The 21,167-nt window shown below is 53.2% G+C and overlaps 3 protein-coding genes across 9 annotated transcripts in view; 2 read left to right on the forward strand and 1 right to left on the reverse strand.

The window, feature by feature from the left end:
- The window catches only part of PLCD3 (phospholipase C delta 3), a 36,109-nt gene extending 20,791 nt beyond the window's left edge, over positions 1 to 15,318 (reverse strand). For 4 of the 5 annotated variants that reach the window (XR_009049971.1, XM_057715262.1, XM_057715263.1 and 1 more), the window contains exon 1: positions 3,069 to 3,328. Coding sequence is in view for 3 of the 5 variants with exons in the window: in XM_057715262.1 (XP_057571245.1) it covers positions 3,069 to 3,219 (151 nt within the window). In the remaining 2 variants the exon portion in view is untranslated. Of the gene's footprint in view, positions 1 to 3,068; positions 3,329 to 14,913 lie in introns of those variants that run through there. The other variant, XM_057715265.1, reaches the window with a different exon arrangement.
- ACBD4 (acyl-CoA binding domain containing 4) lies at positions 3,420 to 11,330 on the forward strand. Of its 3 annotated transcripts, none has more exons than XM_057715269.1 (12): positions 3,420 to 3,622; positions 3,983 to 4,098; positions 4,544 to 4,948; positions 5,054 to 5,162; positions 5,340 to 5,469; positions 5,729 to 5,849; positions 5,922 to 6,006; positions 6,303 to 6,423; positions 6,646 to 6,732; positions 7,057 to 7,296; positions 8,000 to 8,139; positions 10,570 to 11,330. In XM_057715269.1, exons 5-12 carry the CDS (start codon positions 5,382 to 5,384, stop codon positions 10,690 to 10,692), a joined length of 1,005 nt encoding a protein of 334 aa, XP_057571252.1. In that variant the 5' UTR covers positions 3,420 to 3,622; positions 3,983 to 4,098; positions 4,544 to 4,948; positions 5,054 to 5,162; positions 5,340 to 5,381; the 3' UTR covers positions 10,693 to 11,330. The 3 variants fall into 3 exon arrangements, with proteins under 3 accessions (XP_057571252.1, XP_057571251.1, XP_057571253.1); XM_057715268.1 differs by having other exon boundaries at positions 3,983 to 4,087; XM_057715270.1 differs by lacking the exon at positions 3,420 to 3,622 and having other exon boundaries at positions 3,867 to 4,087; positions 7,057 to 7,127; positions 7,221 to 7,296.
- Positions 15,319 to 15,984: 666 nt separating the features above from the next.
- HEXIM1 (HEXIM P-TEFb complex subunit 1) lies at positions 15,985 to 17,407 on the forward strand. The gene has a single exon (XM_057715267.1). It carries the CDS (start codon positions 15,985 to 15,987, stop codon positions 17,026 to 17,028), a length of 1,044 nt encoding a protein of 347 aa, XP_057571250.1. The 3' UTR covers positions 17,029 to 17,407.
- The last annotated feature ends 3,760 nt before the right edge of the window (positions 17,408 to 21,167 follow it).

Here is a 21,167-nt window from a genome sequence, read left to right on the forward strand (position 1 = left end):
TGCAGCAACGAAGACCCAACGTAGCCAATAAATTAAATAAATAAATGTATTTTAAAAAAGAAAAGGAAATGATGGCTTTGGTGACAGATGGCTTTGGTGGCAGAAAGGCGCTACTGCCTCTTAGTGTGGCCTTGGGCTGGCGACCCCCCGCCACCCCCGCCACCTTGAGCTTCTCATCTGTCATATGAGGACAGCGGCAGCACCTTCCCCTGGAGTGGCCCAGGATTAAGCAGGATCTGGGCTGAGCTCAGCACTGCCCTGATGCCCACGGGGCTCCTCTTCTGGCTCTTCAACTGTTCCCTGGCTTCCTGGGCACAGGTCAGGCCAGCAGCCTGGCCTGGGGATGGGGGACCGGAGCAGAGTGGACCCCAGCCTCCACAAATGACTCCCACTCAACGTGGGGGCTGCCTCCCTACCCCCTCATCTCAGTTCCCCCCAGGATGGTCCTCCAGGCCCTTTCTTTTCTTTGGGCCCCTGTGAGCATTTGACTCTGAGCCACTCCCTGCCCTAGTCTCTTGACCTGATCAGAAAGAAAATCTGTTCTCTGTTAGACTAAGGGGTGTAGCGAAGGCGGTGACAAAGCGCAGCCCTGAGGGTCATTTCCGGAGAGTCAGCAGCTGCAGGGGTCATAGTGGAAGCTACCTGGGTGGTAGGCATAGGTCTTGGCCCTGATGGCCTGAGCAGCTGGGTCCCAGGACACCTGGGTTTCGCTTCCATCCTGGACTCGGCGAGGCCTGGGGAAGGGGAATTCCCCACGGACTTGACATTCCTCTCTCAGAAGGCAGTCACTAAACAGGACAGTGCAGCGGTCGGCGGGAAGGGAGGGTGGCCCAGATGACATTCTGACACCCACATAGTTCCCAACAGTGTCACTGTCACAGGATGGCCAGAGCTCCCGTGCAGTTACTCAGCCAAAGAGTGCTGAGTCTTGGGCTCAACTGTAATTACCTGTCTACAAGTGTCTCCTGGCCGTAGCCTGTTCGCTCCCTCAGGGCAAGGTGCTGTGTTCTCCATCTCCGTGGCCCCAGCCTTGACACAGAACCCTGGCACTCGCACAGGGCTCAGCAAACGTGTGTGGGATGAGGAGGCAGGCAGGTGTGCGGGAGCACCCCCTCAGCCCTCCCGTGGCATCCCCCTGGTAATCCTCGTGGTGGGGGGCGGGCGGCTGACTCCTGGGGCTGCTTCTCTGAGAACACCAGCCCTTGGCTATCTCAGCAGCACCTCCACTCCCCATGGCCACCATCCTCTCCTCTAACCACCACCGCCCCTTAGACCAGAGGATGATAACACCACCACCCATTAAAGACACCTTCCAGATCCCACCAACTGCAGAGTCCAGCCTGGGCCATCTCACTGTAGTTCTGGAATCCAGCTTGGCTGTACCAGCCCACTTCTGAGCCCCGCCCCCCCCCCCACACAGCTCGCCCAGCTGACCCCTTAACCTCCCTCCTGTGGGTCTCCCTGTTTCACCCCTGCCTTCGTCCAACCCACCCCTACTCTATACAATTCCTGCCGCTCTCCTCCTGCCTGAGACCTTTCCCAGGCTCCCGCCGCCCTCCAGAAAAAGTCCATAACCCTATAAGGAGGGCCCTTGAGGATCCAGCCTCCACCTGCCTCTCCCCCTTTTGCCTCACAGCAGGCTCCCTCCAGCTCTGGGGTGCAACCAGGGCTCCCCAGTATCATGCTCCTTCCTTCATAGCCTTGTTTCTTGGCTTCATTGTCTGACATCCTTGCTGGCACTTCAGCTCTCTGAGGGCTAAGACTGTGTCTGCCTTGTTTGATGCTGAATCCCAGGTCAGAGCATACTGTAGACACTCAATTAATGCTTGTTGAATGCATGTGTGATTGATGATGGGTAGGGCAGAGATCATGTGTTCTGTCTCGGTAAGGAGAGTGCCAGACACAGTTCTCAGAACACAGCGCTCAATAGATTCAGGTCAAATGAATGAGAGGAGGTAGAAATAAGAACAAGGGAGTGGAGGCCAGTGGTAAAGAGAAGGTAAGACCGGCGGCTATCGGGACCTCTGAATTTTGCCCCAAGATTCACGCAAGTCTTTGGGCAGCCCTGCTCTTCTGTTCCCTCAGCCCCACCTCCAGCCTCTCCATCATTAACTATTCTACCGACCACAGTTCTACTACACCACTTCAGTTTTACAGTACTTTACATTGTATAAAATACTCTCACACATACACCCCCTCATTCGAGCCCTCAACCCCCCAGTCAGTTCTATTTTGCCCAGACTCTGAGAGAGGCCCAGCGGCAGTATGGGGTACTTGCCACAACATTTGCCCTCTACTAGCTGTGTGGTCACAGACAAATTCCTGACTTTCTCTGAGTCAGTTTCCTCATCTGTGAAAAGGGGATTATACCACCTACCTCTCAGGAAGGTGAAGGAGATTGAAGGGCACCACATCCATAACCACCCAGTGCCGGCCACTATCTGAGAGATGCTTGATAAACCACAGTCACATTCTTTTTCCCGGGTGACTTTCCCCCAAATCTGAGAGGGCAACTCTGGCTTTCTGACCCAAAGGTCAGTATTCTCACCTGTTAGACCAGTCCTACCAGTGCTGTGTGGCTGCTGTAATCCCAGCGGGGACTGCAAGGTTGGAGGGCCGGCTTGAGATGCCAGCCTCTTCTACAACACTCATGCCCTCCTAAGGGGGCCAAGAACCCAGGATGCCCCGGGTGATCGCACACCCTAGAAGGCACAGGGTGTCGGGGAGGCGGTGAGGGACACCCTAAGCCTGTCTCTCCCACTGCACTCTCCCGACCTGCTGGGACCCCGGTCCACGCCCCTCGCCCAAATTTCCACTCCACACTCCCCGCGGGTGCCTCCTGGTGGGAAACAAAAGCCATCCTGGGAGCCTCGCTCGGACCCTGGGACCTCGGGTGACCCCAGGCGCGACCCCCCGCTGGAATGGTGCTGGCCTTCCATCCCTCGCCAGACTGCCCACAGCCCCACTGGGAAGCCCATGGACGCCTCGCCGGAACACCCCGACCGTCCCAGGCTGCGCGCCTGGGGTCCGCCCGCGCGCACCCCGAGCCGCCCCAGCCGCTCACTGACCCATCTTCTTCAGCGACCGCAGCCCAGGCCTCTTGCTGCCGCCGTCCTGGGGAGCGGGCGGGGACGGGAGCGTGACGGGCGTTGCGACCTGGGCCGGCACCGGGGGCTCCTCGGGCCGCCGGCGGCGGCTCCTCCAGCGGCCGCACAGCATGGTCGGGGGGCCGGGGCCGGGCCCGGGCCCGGGGTTTGAGCGCGGTGCGGAGCCAAGAAACTTAGCAGCGCCGGGAGTCGGGAGGAGGAGGTGTTGGGAGGAGGGAGAGAGGGAGGGACGAAGGTTAGGGAAGGAGGGACCTGGAGAGGGAGGGCGGGGCCGAGGATGGCTTGTGGGAGGTGCGAGGCGGCGGGGAGCGGGGCGGTGACCCCGGGCGGGGAGCCTTGTCCCTGCGTAAGTGTGGGGAGGGGACCCGACCCGCGGCCGGGAGTCTCAGCGTTCATTCCGCGCTCCTGAGTCCGCCTCCGCGTTCTCCGAGCGGTCCTGGGATCCTGGCCCTATCTGTGTCCGGAGCCCCCATGGTGCGGGGGGAGGCATCGGAGGGATCGAGGGCTGCCCTCTGGTCAGACACCCTCTTCTTTCCCCGGACCCAGACTCAGTGCGGACTCCTGACCCCTTTCCACCCTCCCGCTTCCCGCCCGAGGCCGCGGAAGGGAGCCAGGCAGGGAATCCGGCCCGCGCGCGGGATCGTCCTGGGCCTGGGGTCCGCGGGCCCGGAAAGCCCCGGGAGCTGAGCGGGGTGGCAGGGCAGCCCGAACCGGAGGGGGTGGGGGATGGGGGGGAGGGAGGGAGGCTCTGGCCATGACGTCACAGGATTAACCCTCTCCGCGCCCAGCCAGTTGCAGTCCCCAAAGTGGTAGCGGACTTGGGGCTGACTGGTCTGGAGAGGATGGGGTGGCGCTAAGCCTGGAGTCCCCCGCAGAATCTGGGGATGGAGCCTTGGACAGGTTGGCACCCCCGCCGGGGGTTTGATCGTCCTGGGACGGCCCCCGCACGCTGCGTAGATGTCCGTGACATCAACCTGTAGGTGAGCGTCGAGTGCGGGTTCTGGTGACCGTGTCTTGCGTGCACTTACTGCATAAGAAACCACCAGAGTATTAGTGCGCGAGGGGTGGGATCTGTGCGTCTTCTGCAGCAAGTGCTGGGTGCACACCGCCACTTGGCGGCGGTCGGGAGCGTGTCATCCCAAAGATAAAACTTAGTTTCTCAGGACCTAGATTTGCCGCCTACTACTCTACTCCATTCTCAGATATCCCCGACCCAGAGATCCCGTTCGTGCTGGCTTGCGTCTCCACACCTCTCTGGATATTCTTTCTAAATATCTAGTCTTCTCCTCTGTGCTTTTGATCCTACAATTCCTTCCTGCAGGAATGACCTTCCTCATTCTTCTCCTGGCTTACTCTTAAGCCTCCCAAAACTCAGCTCCAGTGTCCATCCTTTAGAACCCGTGACCTCAGAGCACGATTCACCTTTTTATCCCCAGCGCCTGGTACGTATCTGAAGAGCTGAGTTGCATGCCTCGAATCTGCGCGACCCAGGTTCAGCTGACTACGCGGGTTTCCACCAGGGGGCGCAAGAGAGAGCGTCATTTCACAACGTCCACCAGGGGGCGCGCCCGCCCGCCTCTGACGGCCCAGGGTTGGGGAACCAACCCGCGGATGTGCCCCGCCTGATTGGGAGCGGCACCGCTAAACTATTTGCATAATCTTGAAAGGGGCGCGTTGAGTGGTTGAAGTACAGAAGATATATGAAACGGGTTCTCTCATTGGCTTCAATTTCCCCCCTTGCTCCGCGTCCCTATCCCGGCCAGACCCGGCCCGGAGGTCAGTCGGAAGCCTCCGGCTAGTGGCGAGAGGGAACCCAGGTGTCCGGGCAGTGGGCGCTGAGGGTGAGTGCCGGGCAGCCGGGCAGCTGAGCCGGGGTATGGGGGGCCGGGGTGGGAGACTGTTCACCCCGCCCTGACTCCTCTTGGCTTGCGGATTCTCTTGTCTAGGAGCTGGAGATGTGAATCTAGAGAGGCACTGCGACCCTTGCCACCTGCCTCTCCACCCACACACCAAAGTCCTCTCCACCCACCCGGGCCCCACTCACGCTGCCTTGGGGTAGGAAAAGCAGTCTCAGTCGCAGCTTCTGACCTCCTGGGGTATCTCACTCAGGCCTCTAAATAGCTTAGTTTGCCCCTCTGGCAAGTGGACCAGTGGCTTACAGAGGCATGTGCCAGGGAGGAGGGGGGCGGGGAGGCGGCTGGAGCTTGCTCACAAACAGGCCTGTTTTTGCAGAGTCGCTCAAAAGTAGGGCCCCAAGGCTCAGAGCAGCTGGGTATGGGTACCGAGAATGAAAGTCCTGAACCAGACTGCCAGAAACAGTTCCAGGCCGCAGTCAGCGTCATTCAGAACCTGCCTAAGAACGGTGAGGGCACGGGGACCCGCATTTGGGGGTCAAGACAGCTGGGGTCTGCCTCTCAGGAGGCTTTGGTCCTGGCAGTTTGTGCAGACAAGTCCCACCTGAGTTGTCCTGAGGGTCCCCTCTGGCACCTGCCCCTGTCCAGCTGCCCTGGGTGGGACCTCTCACCATCTCTACCCTCGCCAAGGGTGGTTCTCCCCGCCACCTCCATCCTCTTGGAGCTGGGAGTGATGCTCTCCCCTCCACTTCCCAACCCCCTGCCCAGGCTCTTACCGCCCTTCCTACGAAGAGATGCTGCGATTCTACAGCTACTACAAGCAGGCTACCATGGGGCCCTGCCTGATCCCCCGGCCTGGGTTCTGGGACCCTATTGGACGTTATAAATGGTGAGCTCCCCATTGGCTGGGCAAACAAGCCTCAGCCGTCAACCAGCCTTTCACAGTCCTCTGTCCCCCCAGGGATGCCTGGAACAGCCTGGGCAAGATGAGCAGGGAAGAGGCCATGTCCGCCTACATCACTGAGATGAAGCTGGTGGCACAGAAGGTAGGGAGAGGCTGCAGACTCCTCTCTGTGCCCAAACTCTCAACCAGGTGGCCTGCCCCCCTCCCTTCCAGTCTGACCCCCATTACATTTCCTGCACGTTGATACCCCTATGGGAATTACCACCTTCATGCTATTCCCCTGCCCCTGCATGTCTCTGGTTCCTGACTGGGCACAAGGTGGAGGGGTATGACACAAAGTGGAGGGCAGAAACAGGGTGGAGGTGGTCCAACTCAAGGGGCTAGGAGGGCAGTGGTGAGAAGGGCCAGCCCTTCCCCATTAGACCCCCTCCCGCACAGGTGATCGACACAGTGCCCCTGGGCGAGGTGGCAGAGGACATGTTTGGTTACTTCGAGCCCCTGTACCAGGTGATCCCTGACATGCCGAGGCCCCCGGAGACCTTCCTGAGAAGGGTCACAGGTCAGGCCCCCAGGCTGGGAGCTCCACGAGTGCTGACTGAACTGTCTTAGGGGGCTGCTCAGTTGGAGGGGAGCCTGGGGACAGAGGGCTCTAGGTGATGTCCCTGTAAGGACCCCAAACAGTGCCCCTGATGGGGTGGGTCTCAGGCAGAGTCCATGGCTAATTGGGGAGCAGGGGCCTGATCTCTTCCCAGCCCCACCTCTGGGTGCTGTGTCTCCACAGGTTGGAAAAAGCAGGCGCTGAATGGAGATGCTGAGGCTACCTCAGAGCCTCCCCGCCTCCCCAAGGAACCAGCACCCCCAAGCCCAGGTCAGTGCCTGGGCAGGAGGGGCAGAAGGCCAAACCCAGGCCAGAGGTGGGGGGGACCTCCAGGTAGAGTGGAAGGGAGCAGGTTAGATGCTATGCTGTGCCTGTCACATCTCATGCCCACAGACACTGAGACCTCCTGTGCTCCCAAAGGCCAGGGGAAGGTTCTGGGATTCCTGTTCCAGGGCCTCACTCAGGGACCCATCTGTGCCTCCTGTGGCAGTATTTCTAGTGTCCCCTGAACAGGTGCCCCTGCCCAGTTCCTCAGCCCTCCCCTCCCCCCCATGGCCTCCCTCTTGTCACTAACCCTATTTACCCCATCCTCAGAGTCCCAGCCACCCAGGGACCAGGACTCTGAGGTTTTCTGTGATTCCGTGGAGCAGCTGGAGCCTGAGCTGGTGAGACCCACTCCCATGACCTCCCCTTCCCCACCCCACTGGGCCCTGGCTGCTCCCACCGCCTGCCTTGGACTTTGTGACTCTTCTCATCAGGTTTGGGCAGAGCAGAGGGACGCCCTGGGTGGAGAGCTGGACACCGGAAACAGCCCCGAGCCTCCTGCAGAGGAAGGTGAGCCCCTGTCTGACCCTTCACCCCCTTCTGCCATTCCCTATGGTTCTGGTGCCCTGGGCCCTTCTGGACAGAGGTGAAAGTCCAGCACTGGGCACTGGAGAGAGCAGCCTCTGTCCCGGGAGGGTTGCCAAAAGCCAGACACTGGCCTGGATGGGCAAAGTCCCTGCCTGGCCTCCTCTCTGAGAGCCACCAGGAGTCTGTACCCTTGGCTGGCACTGAGGAAGGACAGCTGGGATAGAATTCCTAGACCAGCTCTGTCACCAACACCTACATGGCCTTCGGAGTCATGTTCTTACTCTGGGTCTCCCACTTGGGACTCTCTAAGGACGAGTTCTGCCCTGTCCCTTTCTAGAACTTCCAGTGTGCCACGTCCCATGAGGGGCACTTTCATAAATATTGTCTCCTTTACTCCTCAGGGCTAGCCGCCCTGTGAGGGAGACGACATAATTTTCAGATGACAGATGAGGCCTAGAGAAGTTACTGACTTGCCCAGAGTCACACAGCTAAGTGGTAGTGCTGGGATTCAAAGCCCTGGCAGCCCGTTACTCAGCCACATGGATGAGCTTTAAGAGACTCACTCTCGGTACAAGGGACTGCACTCTACTGTTACTCTTCCCTGCACCTGTGCCATCCCACCACCACCCTACCCCTAGCTGAGCTGCCGCCTGAGTCCCCTTCCCTGTGTGTCTGTGCTCTGCAGGGAGATTGGAAAGCACTCTGTTGGGGCCCCAGGAACTGGACACATGGCTGGTGGGGACAGTTCAGGCGCTGCAGGAGAGCATGCGGGATGTCCAGGGGAGACTGCAGAGCCTGGAGAGCATGCCTGTCCCCACCAAGCAGGTGAGCCCCCTCCAAAGGCCCAGGGCAAGGTTCGGGCAGAACTCTAAGGGTCTCTATTCTGGGCTCGTCATCCAGCCACTTCTGTCTCTGTCCCCACGTCTCTACATGCCCACACCTCTGCCTTCTCCAGAGAATAGTGTGGCTCATGGTGCAGTCAAGGAAGTCAGGGGGTCTGAAGTGTTTCCACCCTGGAAGGGAGGGTGGGAGAGGCCCTCCTTTCCCGCTCTTACCTCCCTCTGCCTGAAGAGTAACTGAGGACAGATGGAATTCCAACAGTTGGAGGGGCCAGAATGTGTCTGCTCTTTGCACTGGGACTGCGCGGTGGAGGTCCCTATTGGCCCTGTTGGGACTTCTTCTGTCCCCAGATTTATTGTCCCCCCTCCAAATTCAGCCCTTGCATCCCTCACTCCCTCCTCTTGACTTTGAGATCTGTTTGCCCCTTACACCTCTGCTTCCACAAAGTAAATAACAGCAGCCATCTCTGGAGCCTCAGCTGTGTGCCAAGCACATTACCAGCATTATCTCATTTGATCCACAAAACAAACCAGTGAAATAGGTTTTCTTTTCATTCCCCTTTTACAGTTGAGGAAAGTAAAGCTCCGAGAGGTTGAGTAACTTACCTGAGGGCACACAGCCCGGAAGAACCTCACAGAGCTGCTGTGAGGATTAGATGAGATAACCCACTTAGGTTTTTCCGCTGTGCGCAGGAAGGACTTTTCAAATGGGGTTCACTGTTATTATTAGTATTATTATTAACTTTAAGTGATGGAGCTGGGATTGGCCACAGGTCTGTCTCCCTCCAAAGCTGGCATCCAAACAGTGAGTCTGTTCTTGCGAAGCCTGCAGGGGTGGGGGGTGGGGGTGGGGGGTGGGCAGGGGATGGCTGAGTTCCTGGATATGAGGGAATCACTCGGGTGACCCTTCACCCCCTTGGCACAGTGGGTGTCAGCCAGGTTGGCAGGAATTTCCTCTATCCATAATGGCTAACCTTTCAACACTTACCCCCCAGGCTTTTATTTATTGTTTACCTTTTACTAATTTTACATGCTGAAGATTTTAAAGATTTCCACCCTGAAATACTTGGGTTTGTATCTCTAAAAATAAGAACATTCTACTACCTAGCAAAACAACATTTTATCACACACAATAATTCCTTCATATCATCAAATACACAATCCAAATTTAGATGGCCTTTTCTAGCTTCCCTGTATGTCCAGGCCAGGAGCCTCTGTTCTTGACTCTGTTAGTCTAGACTAGTCCCTTTTCCTTGCTACTCACTTGCTGATGAGTCTGGATAGCGGTCCTGTAGAATGTTCCACTTTTGGGGTCTATCTGATGACAGCCTCGTGCCTAGTTTACATGACCAGATTACATCAGAGGTGATGTTCTTTCTTCACATCAAGGGACACATACTTGGATGTCCTACCATGAATAATTCTAGCGTGGACCACTAGCAGGGATGAGGGATGACAGTCTGATCCCACCATTTACAGCCAGGGAATGTCCAGTTCCCCATCAACCCCATTTGACACACAGCTTTTGACAATTGATAGATAATCCTTGCCTGGATCAATAATTTATTTAGTGGTTGCAAAAAAAAAAAATGCTGACTTTTAAATTCTATGATTCCTTTAACATTTATTAGCTGTCATTTTTCTGTAGAGTTTCCCTTATCATCTAGGATTTCCCTGAAATACAGTGTCTTATGGAAGGGCAGAATAAGTGCTTAATTCTTTCTCTTTATTTTTAAAATAAGGAGTTGATTTAACAGCCACCTCAATGGTGATAAATTTCCTATTTTTTCTTTGAGTATCATTATGAACTCATGGATTTTAAAGATTCAGTATTTCAGTGAACTGCAGTAATCATTCTTTTTGATACCCAGACTGTCACAACTTTGGTAAGATCCTCTCCTTCAAGCTGGGTCCTATGTTCTTGTAATATGACCTAATTAATCTTTAAAAGCTTCCTTGCTTCCTGATACAAGACATCCCACATTCAATTCTACCGTCCCTGCTCCAGAACTGAGATCTGCCACATCTCCAAGGAGCCCTGCCTCCTTTCAGCAGAGAATGGTATTTAGAAACTAAAATCTGAGCACCCAGGGTCCTCATTTGAAATATGTGGCACATCCTTTACAATATGGGGTCTTTAGGCCATACCAACAGGGTCACTTCTTTGTGGCCCAGAGGAGACAGCCTCGAAGCCAGTCCCTCCACTCAGCAGCCTCTCCAGCCTCCAGCCTTCCTGGCAGGAGGATATGGGAGAGAGTTAGGGCTCAACATGTCAGGGACAAATTGGGAGCCCCAGTCCTCAGACTGGAGAAAGGGAGGCAGAAGCTCCCACTTGAGTTCTGGATCAGGCTTCTAAGCGGGGCCCAGCCTGCGCTGTGGCCTGGGCTGGCTCCTGAGTCTCTCCTCTTGGCAACAGAGGCCCCCACCCAGTGCCAGGCCTTGGCCCCTCAGGCTCTCCGGTCCCACGCTGCTCTTCTTCCTCCTGTGGCCCTTCATCGTCCAGTGGTTCTTCCGACAGTTTCGGACCCAGAAGAGGTGACTCGCAAGGGAGGAGTCTCTGCAGCCAGCTGAGGAGGCTATGAGCCCTCTGTCCTGCTGTGTCCTGAGCCTTCCTAGGGTTTAGGAGAATAGCACTAACCCCTGCTCCCCAGCCCCTTTACCGTCCCAATTAGTGTTTGCCTTGGCATCCCTCCCCTAATGGGGGGGCCGGATAAGACCCCACTCTTCCTGCAGCTCCACAGGGACTCTCCCTCCTCTCCCGCCCAACCACCTCAGGCTCTTTGGGGAGGCTGCAGCTGTGGCGCACTACCCCAGCTCTGGGTTGGCGCCTGATTCAGGGGCGGAGCTGCCGGGTCCCAGTCTCTGCCCTCCCCAGCCTCTGGGTCACCTAACTCCTCTCCCAAGCCGGCCTCTTCCCAAGGAGGCTCAGCTCTCGGGCAAGTTGGGACTTGGGCCGGGGCCTGGAAGAATGATAGGCTGGGAGGCTGTGGGAGTGAGGCCAGGAGGCCTGACCGAGTTGGGGAAAGGCGGAGAAAGCTGGCCCCGGGGGAGGGGAGTCAGCTCCGTTTTGCTGGCCGCCCTACCTCCACAAATACTCAGGACGTCTTCACTTAATTTTGTAAGATTAACTTACAAAAAAGTGTTTCACTAAATAAAATAAAACCTTCATCTTCTGCCGTCAGGACTGCCATGGATTGAGGCGGGAAGCGGGCCCAGGGCGCGCAAGGCCCTTCCCTGCCCTCACCCTGCCCCCTCCCCCACTGCCCGTGAACGGCCCGAGAGGCCAGCGGTCGGCGTCCCAGAGGGAGCATTTCCCTCCTCCCGGCGCTAGAGGAGGGAACGGCCCCGGGTCTGGAGCGGAGGTGGAGGAGCAGCAGGCAGAGGGGCTGCGGGTGCGCGCGGAGCGGGGCCGGGGCCCACAGCCGCCGCCGGGGGTGGGGCCAAGGCCGGGCCCCGCCCCCCCGCCCCGTCTTGAGCGGTGTCGGGGTGGGGGACCCGCGAGCTAGGAGTGGCGGGAGGAGAGGAGTCCGGCGGGGTCTGGGCACAGGCTCCGTCCACGCCCGAAGGGAAAGGCGGCTACTCTCTGTTCCGCCCGCCAGGCGCAGGGTCGGGGGCCCGAGACCCCGGCCCCGGAAGTGCCCACCGCCCCCTTTCCCCTCCTCAGCTGCTCGCTCCCCGTGCCCTCTCCCGGTGACCTCCGCGCTCGGGCTTTCCCAGGGAACTTTCTGGAAGGCGAAGGCCGGCGGGAGCTTCGTTCCCTCCCCTTCCTGAGGAGTGGGGACGGGCACCTGCGCGAGAGCCCCCGTGGGGGTGGGCCCAGGGCCGAAGTGGGCAGAGACCTCTGGGGGTCGCTGCTGGAGACTGCTGGGGTTCCGAAATTTTGAGTTAACCCCTGTGTTAAGGATGGACAACTGGAGGGTGGTGGAAGACGGACCAAATTGATGCAGGCGTGGGGCAGAAGCCAGCTCCACTACTTGCACATACTAGCTGTGTGACCCAGGGAAGATTCCTAACTAATCTGAGCCTGGGTTGCTTTGTAAAATAACAGTGGAAGATGTCTTCATCATAAGGCACTTATGGGATTTAAATGACCAGGACATGTAAAATGCCTGGCGAAGATTTAAACCTCAGCTAATACCAAGGTGCGTGGCCTCTTGTTTCATAGAATTCTAGAATTCCACAACCTATCAGTCTGGCCACTCTTCCCCTAATAGGACAGATGAGCCCATACAGCTCAGCCCTGTCCAGCAGATTGAGATTGGGCTCAGTTGTACCTTCCAAAGGCCGTTTGAGGATACCCAGGAGTCCTCTGGCGTCTGAAAATGTACCAATTTGGAGTGCTCTGACTCCCAGTCGAGTTCTCTGCAAAGACTCTTCCTTGGGGAACTCCCAGTGTGTGGGGCAGCTCTTGCTCCGGGGAAGCCTCCTGCATGACTGATGAAGCAGCACAGAGGAGGGGCAGGCTTTTCAAACAGACCTGAGTTTTTGGAAGCCCAGGGAAAACAGGCTAGGATATTCACTCTCAAAACACCTTGATGGGGACTTCCCTGATGGCACAGTGGTTAAGACTCTGCGCTCCCGATGGAGGGGGTCTGGGTTCGATCCCTGGTCAGGGAACTAGATCCCACATGCCACAACTAAAAGTTTGCATGCCACAACTAAGGAGCCTACCGGTCATGACTAAGACTGGTGCGCAACAAAATAAAAGTGTTTAAAAAACCAAAACAAGAAAAACACTTTGATGTGCCTCAGGGTCACTCCTGCTTGCCTCTCCCTTTGGGCATGCCCCTCCCTCTGGGCATGCCCGTGGCCACTTCCCCACAGAACCACTCCTGAGTCCCCAGACAAGTCCTACCTTGGGAGAAGATGCTTGCTCTTCATAGAATGCCCTGCTTCATGCCACTCTGCCTGACAATGCTTCATCTTTCAGAGACAGCCAAGAAGTCACCTCCTGCATGAAACCTGTCCACAATTCTCAACTCCTAAGCAACTTGGCTCACAAGCTCCTACCAGGAGTTTCTTCACTTGCTTACTGTGGTTTGATGGCCTCTCTACACATTCCCTGAGTAGCAAGGATGACATTCTGTTCACCATTGTTCCCTCCTATCTGATCTTTGCTAAATGAAGACCGGCCCCCGGGGGGCGGGGGGGGGGGAGGTCCCTGGCGGTCCAGTGGTTAAGACTCCGGGCTTCCACTGTAGGGGGCTGGGTTCAATCCCTGGCTGAGGAATTGAGATCATGACGTGTGGTGTGGCCAAAAAAAAAAAAAAGAGAGAGGTGAAAAAAAGGAAGAGAGAGAGAAAGAAAAAAGAAAAAGAAATAAGGGCCTGAATTAGGCTGAAGCTATTGGGGATGAAAAGGAGCTAAATCTAGAGTTCTTACCAAAAAAAGGGAATTTTGTGTTTGTGACAGAAAGAAAAGTGGCACGGGGTCACATACAAAGACCTTTGCTTTAGCCGAAATTGCCACTTAGTTGTCATGTGACCTTGGACAAGTCAATTTCTGAGCCTTAGTGATTTGTTATCTTTAAAATGGAGATAATAATCCCTACGGCTGTGTAACTCACTGGGCTGTGGTAGGGCAGATGGTTCCGTGTGTAAAAGAACGTGGTGCGGTGGAAAGCGGTTGGAATGTAAGACACGGCTGTTGACGAAGAAATAGTAAGAATGGGTCACTGGGTGTGTGGCAAATGGGAAAGACTGAGATTACGGGCAGATTTTAGACCTGAGCGATTTGAGCGGAGGGTCTGGGCTACTCCTGGCCCCTGTCCTCTGGGCAGGAGCTTGGAATCTGGAGAATTTTCACAAGGAAAATATGTCGCTGCCCCCCATACATCTGTCCCACAGTTCTGGGCCAGAATCCCCCTGCCCCCGTTTCTGGGCAAGGCTTCCTCCTCGGGGCAGCCTCTGGCTCCGCTCTCCTCCCGCTGTTGCCCAGCGCCCACTGACCAAGAAGAGCCTCTGTGGACGATTCCCCCTTCTCTCGATTAGCCAGGGTTCATTACCTCAACTAGGTATTAACTTTGAACCCCTCCCCCAACAAAGAGGCCAGCAGCTGCCCTGGACGCCCCTGACCGGGCTCAGGAAAATTGCCTGGTCGGTTCCCAACTGAAGAGACCAAGAGGGCCCCGGGAGGCCATTTTCTTCGATAGAAACTGAGGTCCGGGGAGGGGGAAGCGTAGGGGTGGCGGTGGCGCGAGGCCTTACAGCCCGGGGTCTGAGCCCAGAGCGCACACCAGACGCTTCCCGGCCCGGGCGAGAGGCTCGGTCACGGCCCACCATTTGCACTGACCCCTGGGGTGGCGGCGGCCCGGAAAGATTGTGCTGGGGCTGGGACTCGGCCAAGGGTTCCGAGGCCAGTAAGAACATCACCCGGGACTCGAACCTGCTTTCTCATCCTCCGAGGCCTAGCGCGAGGTGGCCGCCCTAACGCAGCCACACTGTCCCTTTAAGGCGGCACTTTTTATTCTTCATTTGTTTACTTCTTCATGCGCTTTTTTTTACAAAAATATGTTCACAATATCCTTCCGCAAACGTCAATCCCAGTCACTAACCACACACCTTGAACACATTCCTGTAATCTTAAGAATTGAGAATTATTAGCCATAGGCCAACATCTCTCTTTACAGAATTAAATCCTCGTTTACACTTTAGGGACTACTTTTTAGGAGTAAACCATTCTTGCTTTAGTTAACAAATGTTTATGACCTTCAGAACCTTTCCGCTGAGGAGAGAATACAATAATAGCCTTTAAGACGCACCTTTTCATAAAAATATTCTGTGCGGCCCCTCACAGGTCATCGAATCTTCTCGTATTCCTGAAGCAGAATGGTATGGTCCAGAACCCGCCCCATCTTCTCTGCGATTGGCCTTTCTTCCTCGGCGCGACGTGCGCCTCTTGACCAATGGGCGCTCACGTTTCTCTAGCGAGGGACAAGCGATGGAAGGAGGTGGCCGGGAGGACGCCTCCTACGCGTCCTGGGATTGGCTACGTCGCACGGCGCGCAAGGACGGCGGGCATAAAAGATAGGGACTACGACTCCCAGCTTCCTGCGATGGGGACTTCGTTACGCATGCGCGTGGGCGGGGCGGACCGGCTTCTATATAAAAGGGGCGCAGAGGGCTGGGAGGCAGCAGTTGGAAGTTGGCAGGTGGAGAGGCAGGTTGGGAGGGGAAGTCGGGGGAGGAGGCGGAAGAGGAGCTGTCGGAAGGGGGAGGAGGGAGGGAGGAAAAAGAGGAGGAGGCGGAGGAGAGCTGAGCAGAGCATCGAGCCAAAGGGGAGATGAGTTTGTCTGTCCTCGGCTGAAGCTCCGGCCGGGCCTAGGGAACTGGGAGCTCGGGTTGGAGCGACACCCGTGGAAGTGGGAGGAGGTGGCTCTGGGACTTTAACCCCTTGTGGGCTCTGCGGCAGGGGATTTAACCCTTTGTGGATCCGGCCCCTCGGAGTCAGCGTCATCGGGTAGTTTTAACCCCTTCGGGGCTGGGTTTAACCCGTTGGATTTAACCTAATTTCCTTGCCCACCAACTCCTTGATCGCGGGGGTGCTCTGCGGGGAGGCTTGAGGCCCATCCCCTCTGCACATTACGTACTGTTCCTGCTGCTGCACCCCCTTGGACCCGCTAGCCGGCCGAGGTGTGGGCGCTTAACCCTTTACTGACTTGAGCGCCCCCCAAATTGCAATTGGAGTTTGCTGACAGGACTGGCTAAAGGCATCACTGCAGGAATTACAGACCGAAGAGGACTGTGTTGGACATTCTCGAAAGACAACCCTTTTTTTCTTAAGGACTTACAGCCGAAATTCTTCAAACTTCGAGAAGAGGATTCTATTAGCAATGGCCGAGCCACTCTTGTCAGAGTATCAGCACCAGCCTCAAACTAGCAACTGTACAGGTGCTGTTGCTGTCCATGAAGAGCCGAACCCAGATCGCCCCCCAGGCGAGGAGGAGCGGGAGCCCGAGGAGGACAGTAGGTGGCAATCGAGAGCGTCGCCCCAGTCGGGTAGCTGTCCGGGGCAGTGGGGGGAAGGGAGCCTGGAGCCCCAGTCGCCTCTCCTGCAGACCCAGGTCTGCCCAGAATCCAGCTGTCCGGAAGCGGGTGAGAAGGGCCAGAATGGGGACGACTTGTCCGCTGGCGGAGCTCCCCAGCCGGCGGCAGGAGGGGAACAGAGGCCGAAGGCCAACAAGTTGGGGGCTTCTGCAGCAGGGGGCGAGGAGGCGTGGGGACAGCAGCAGAGACAGCTGGGCAAGAAAAAACATAGGAGACGCCCCTCTAAGAAGAAGCGGCATTGGAAACCGTACTACACGCTGACTTGGGAGGAGAAGAAAAAGTTCGATGAGAAACAGAGCCTGCGAGCTTCGAGGATTCGAGCCGAGATGTTCGCCAAGGGCCAGCCGGTCGCTCCCTATAACACCACGCAGTTCCTCATGGATGATCACGACCAGGAGGAGCCGGATCTTAAAACCGGCCTCTATCCTAAACGGGCCGCTGCCAAATCCGACGACACCAGCGATGAGGACTTTATGGAAGAAGCGGGCGAGGAGGATGGGGGCAGCGACGGGATGGGAGGAGACGGCAGCGAGTTTCTGCAGCGGGACTTCTCCGAGACCTACGAGCGGTACCACGCGGAGAGCTTGCAGAACATGAGCAAGCAGGAGCTCATCAAAGAGTACCTGGAGCTGGAGAAGTGCCTCTCGCGCATGGAGGACGAGAATAACCGGCTGCGGCTGGAAAGCAAGCGGCTGGGCGGCGACGACGCGCGTGTGCGGGAGCTGGAGCTGGAGCTGGACCGGCTGCGCGCCGAGAACCTCCAGCTGCTGACGGAGAACGAACTCCATCGACAGCAGGAGCGTGCGCCGCTGTCCAAGTTTGGAGACTAGACTGAAACTTTTGGGGGGGAGGGGGCAAGGGGGACTTTTTACAGTGATGGAATGTAACATTATATACATGTGTATATAAGACAGTGGACCTTTTTATGACACATAATCAGAAAAGAAATCCCCCCTGGCTTTGGTTTGGTAAATTTAGCTATGATGTAGCTTGTGTGCTTCTCCTGTTCTTTAATTATGTGAAACTGAAGGGTTGCTTTTCTTGTTTTCCTTTTTAGGACTTTTTCTTTTTTAATGTGTAAGTAATTTGACCAAGTTATAATGCATTTTCTGTTAAAAATCCCCTCCTTAAATGGAGCTATAAGGTGGCCAAATCTGAGAACCATTAAATTCATTCTAGTTATAATAAATTTAATATTTGTAAATGTAACATAGTTTCAGTGTGATTTCTAGAGCTAATTCAGAATAGTACTGATTTATGTGATTGCATTTGGGGGAGGGGGGTAAAGGAATCATTTAATTTGTCCATTTTCAAAAAACAGTCTTTAACGAGAGAATTTTCAATTTGCCCAGTTTTCCCTTGAATGGGTTTTAGTGTGCTACAATAACAGTTCCAGCAAAATATAAAGATTTAATTATCTTCAATACTTAAGTGTGCTTGTTTTCTAGTGCCTTGGTTTTCTTTCTTGATGCTGGAGAAATAAACCAGTGTTGGGTATTTGGGGAGTAGAAAGTAACTAAAATCAGCAGCTTAAAATTTAATTCTGCTTCTCAATAGCCATTCAAAAGTCTATTAACAAAAATGTAAACCTAATTTGGCAGTTTGTCAGGTTAGATAACTGACAGCCTCATTTCATTCCTACAAGTGTGTTTCAGTGAGTCTCCCCTCCTCCCAATATGGCTGGAAGGAGTTCTTGGATGCCTGAAAAAGGCTCTTGGTAAACCTCTTGCTTTCTTAGTGCAAGCAATGGTTGGATAAACTTGTGAGGCAGCTCTTTATGTTAAAATATTCAGAGATAGAGAATTATATTTATAGAGGAACTGGCCATTTGGGGCATTCCAAGGACTTAACCCTGATTGTCCAATACTTAGGTGCTCCCTGTACCAAAAAAAGGAATAAGAGCTGTCCACCTTTCCACGAGAATCAAACTAAAATTAGAAATGCCCCCTCACTGCAAATCAAATGTAAAGCTCTGGTTAAGAAGCTAAATTAAGTCCTTAGGGGCCAAGTGGGAATGCTGCACCTCCCGTATACAGCCGCTATTCTCCATCTCCTAAACTGTGTTGATTGCTGCTTACTCCTTGAGTAGTTCTGCTCTTGAAAATGCAAGGAGGCCCTGGGAATTAATTTCTACCCCCAAATCAAAACAATAAGAAATTGTAATATCGTTCCCTCTTGTCATCATGATTAACCCAGCCCATCTTTACCTGCCCTGTGTCTTTTCCTTAGAGTAATTGCACTGCTCAAATCACTAGCACAGGGGTTCCTTCACTTGGGGCCTTAGAAACCATAGGGGGCCTTGGGGTCCATGAACCCCATGAAATTATATGTAGACTTGTATTATGTGTACATTTTTCTGGGGAGAGGGTTCGAGAGAATCATGAAATTATCAAACTCCTTGAAGGCTGAGAACCCCTGGGAAAAAACCTCCCATTGGGAAGCTTGCTTTTGCAGCTAAATGAAACAGTGGAGATGGTGGGAACTTCAAGAGTGAAATGCACCTTATGATGCATGAGAAGTATACACAAATCCATGAATCAAGGGAAATTACGGCAGTTAAGACTGACTCAGGGCCTTTAAAGCTGGACTGAGCTAGCCCTCTTCTCGCAGAGAGTCCACTGCAGACAATGTATTATCAGTTTTTCCTTTGGCCTAAAAATTACATTAAAAGTCTATTTTGAAATAGTTTTCGTGTTTTTAATTTTCCTTCTATCATGACATCATGCAGCAGTCCCAGAAACGCCTGCTTGGAAAAGCAGCAACACTGCCCTCTGGCTTTACAGTGCACAGCAGAAGCCTCATTTTGACTGAGCTGTATAGGAGATAGCAGTGATGACCTCTGATTTCAGAACCCCTTCTTAAGAAGATGGATTTAAGTGTAACCATCTTGTTTCCCCGACTATTAGTCTTAGAAAGACTCTTAGTGCATTTATCATCAGAAAAAAAGTGTGTAAGTTTTAGGAGACAAATTCAATCCAGTCAAAACATATACAAATATTTAAAGTAACTGTCATAAATTACTTTGATATACCTTGAGATATGCAACTTTCTGTCTGAATTTTGCTTTCAAAGGCACCAGCATTTTACTGTATTTATTGCATTTATTGTTCTCAGAATGATGAAATTTGTGCAAAATTTCAGTTTTCTATCAACATTTTCTACGTTGAAACTTGCCTAACATATTGCTCTCAGGGCAGAGAGAAAAAGACTGAATTACCTCTACTAACAGCGTCATGACCAATGATCCTCAAGTCCACTCCAGCCTTTCACTAAAGGCTTTTCTGCTAAAACATTTTAAATGAGATGCTCAAAAGATCATGCTTATACATTCACAATTTCAGTTTGTTCTCTTTCTTATACGGGGGCCTGGATGTGCAGTCAGGGCAAAGCACTTCCCAAACTTGGAAATAGCTGGCTGGACAGCATAATCCTTCCCTGAGTGAGGAAAACTTTTCTTGGGCTAGCCTATAACCTAGAGTGGCCCTCAGGAGACAGGGCCCTTTAGATTTCAGTCTGGGAGGGAACAAGCCAGGGAGTTCCAGATTGGTTTAGTTCTGACAAATAAACCAGGTATCTCTAAAGAGACGAAACATTATAAAATTAGACCAGACTAGGAGTCAAAAAACCAGGCTCCTAGTTACACTTTTGATATATACTAGCAGTGCAATCCTGGACACATCTCTTAATAAACTCTCTGAGCCTCATTCTTCATCAGCAAAATGGGGCCGTGACTACTTTACATAACTGCTGTAAGGATTAAAGGAGACAGCAGGAAAATAGGCTATCCAAAAGTAAGGTACCATTGGTATTATCATTGGTTCTTTTTTTTTTTAATTTCTTTATTGGAATATAATTGCTTTACACTCTCGTACTGATCATTAGTTCTTTTTAAGACCAGTACGGTTGCCCATTTCATCACTATTTTAATTTTCACTTTGTCCAGAGTAAAAAAAAAATACTTTCCTGGGGAAATGTAAATAAATACACTTTACCCCAGTGACTTCAAAAGTGAGAGAAACCAAAGAAGGAATCTATAGAAATAAACAAAATCCACACCTAGTCTACCTTCAGAAAACCAATGTTTAGTCAAATATTAGGTAATGTACTACAGGTGTCCCCCTGGCCACTTAAACCAACAGCTGGAAACAAATATTCACAATAGTGTGATGGAAAAGCTGGCTAGAGTTAAATAGTAGTATACTTGTACCTAAGTACACCTGAGTTTGTGGGTTTTTTAAAATTATTTTTCACATTTCTCAAGCAAGATTATTGGAATAAAATTCCACTTTACTATCCTTTCTCGTGTGAAGTGTAAATGGTTGTTGCTACAAATAAAAATTTTTAAAAGAAAACGTCAAATTCAGGCCCTGAATAGTGGGCTCTGCTGACAAAAGGGTAATAGTCATACTCTGTAAGTAAGACAAAATATATGGTCTAGGAGGCAAAGATTCAATATTTGGCCAACTTCTGCCACTTGTCTTTGAATGCTGGAAAGCTTACAACCTCATTTCATTTCTTGTTGGAAAAACAAATGCTGGTGTTAGATCAATAACACAGCTCTCACAAATCCTCCTGAATAAAGTTTTTCCTGGGTTTTACTTAGAGGCAGTTCAATGACAAATGATATAACATTGGTAACAGCAGGAATAATCCTAGTTTACTAACAAACCTTTGCAGACCAACAAAATTATTTTGAATGGTTGAGCTGCTACCAGAAACTGTTGGTAACTCTTTTGAAATAGCTAGTGTGATTCCTTCCCTCAGTACAGCACCAAGAGCAGTTATACCTGGCTTAAAATTTTCCAAAAAGAGCAAAAATTCAGAAGAGTATTGTAAACTCTTATCTGTAAGCACACTCTATCTGATACATCCACTGGCTTTGCATTAAGTGTTAAAAAGCCCTGGATCTATGGTGAGCAAAAAGGATATTTCTGCAGGAAAATGTGGGAGCTTTAGAGTGTTCCACGCA

This window comes from Hippopotamus amphibius, chromosome 17 (genome assembly GCF_030028045.1).
Source record: "Hippopotamus amphibius kiboko isolate mHipAmp2 chromosome 17, mHipAmp2.hap2, whole genome shotgun sequence".
Classification (NCBI taxonomy): Eukaryota; Metazoa; Chordata; class Mammalia; order Artiodactyla; family Hippopotamidae; genus Hippopotamus; species Hippopotamus amphibius.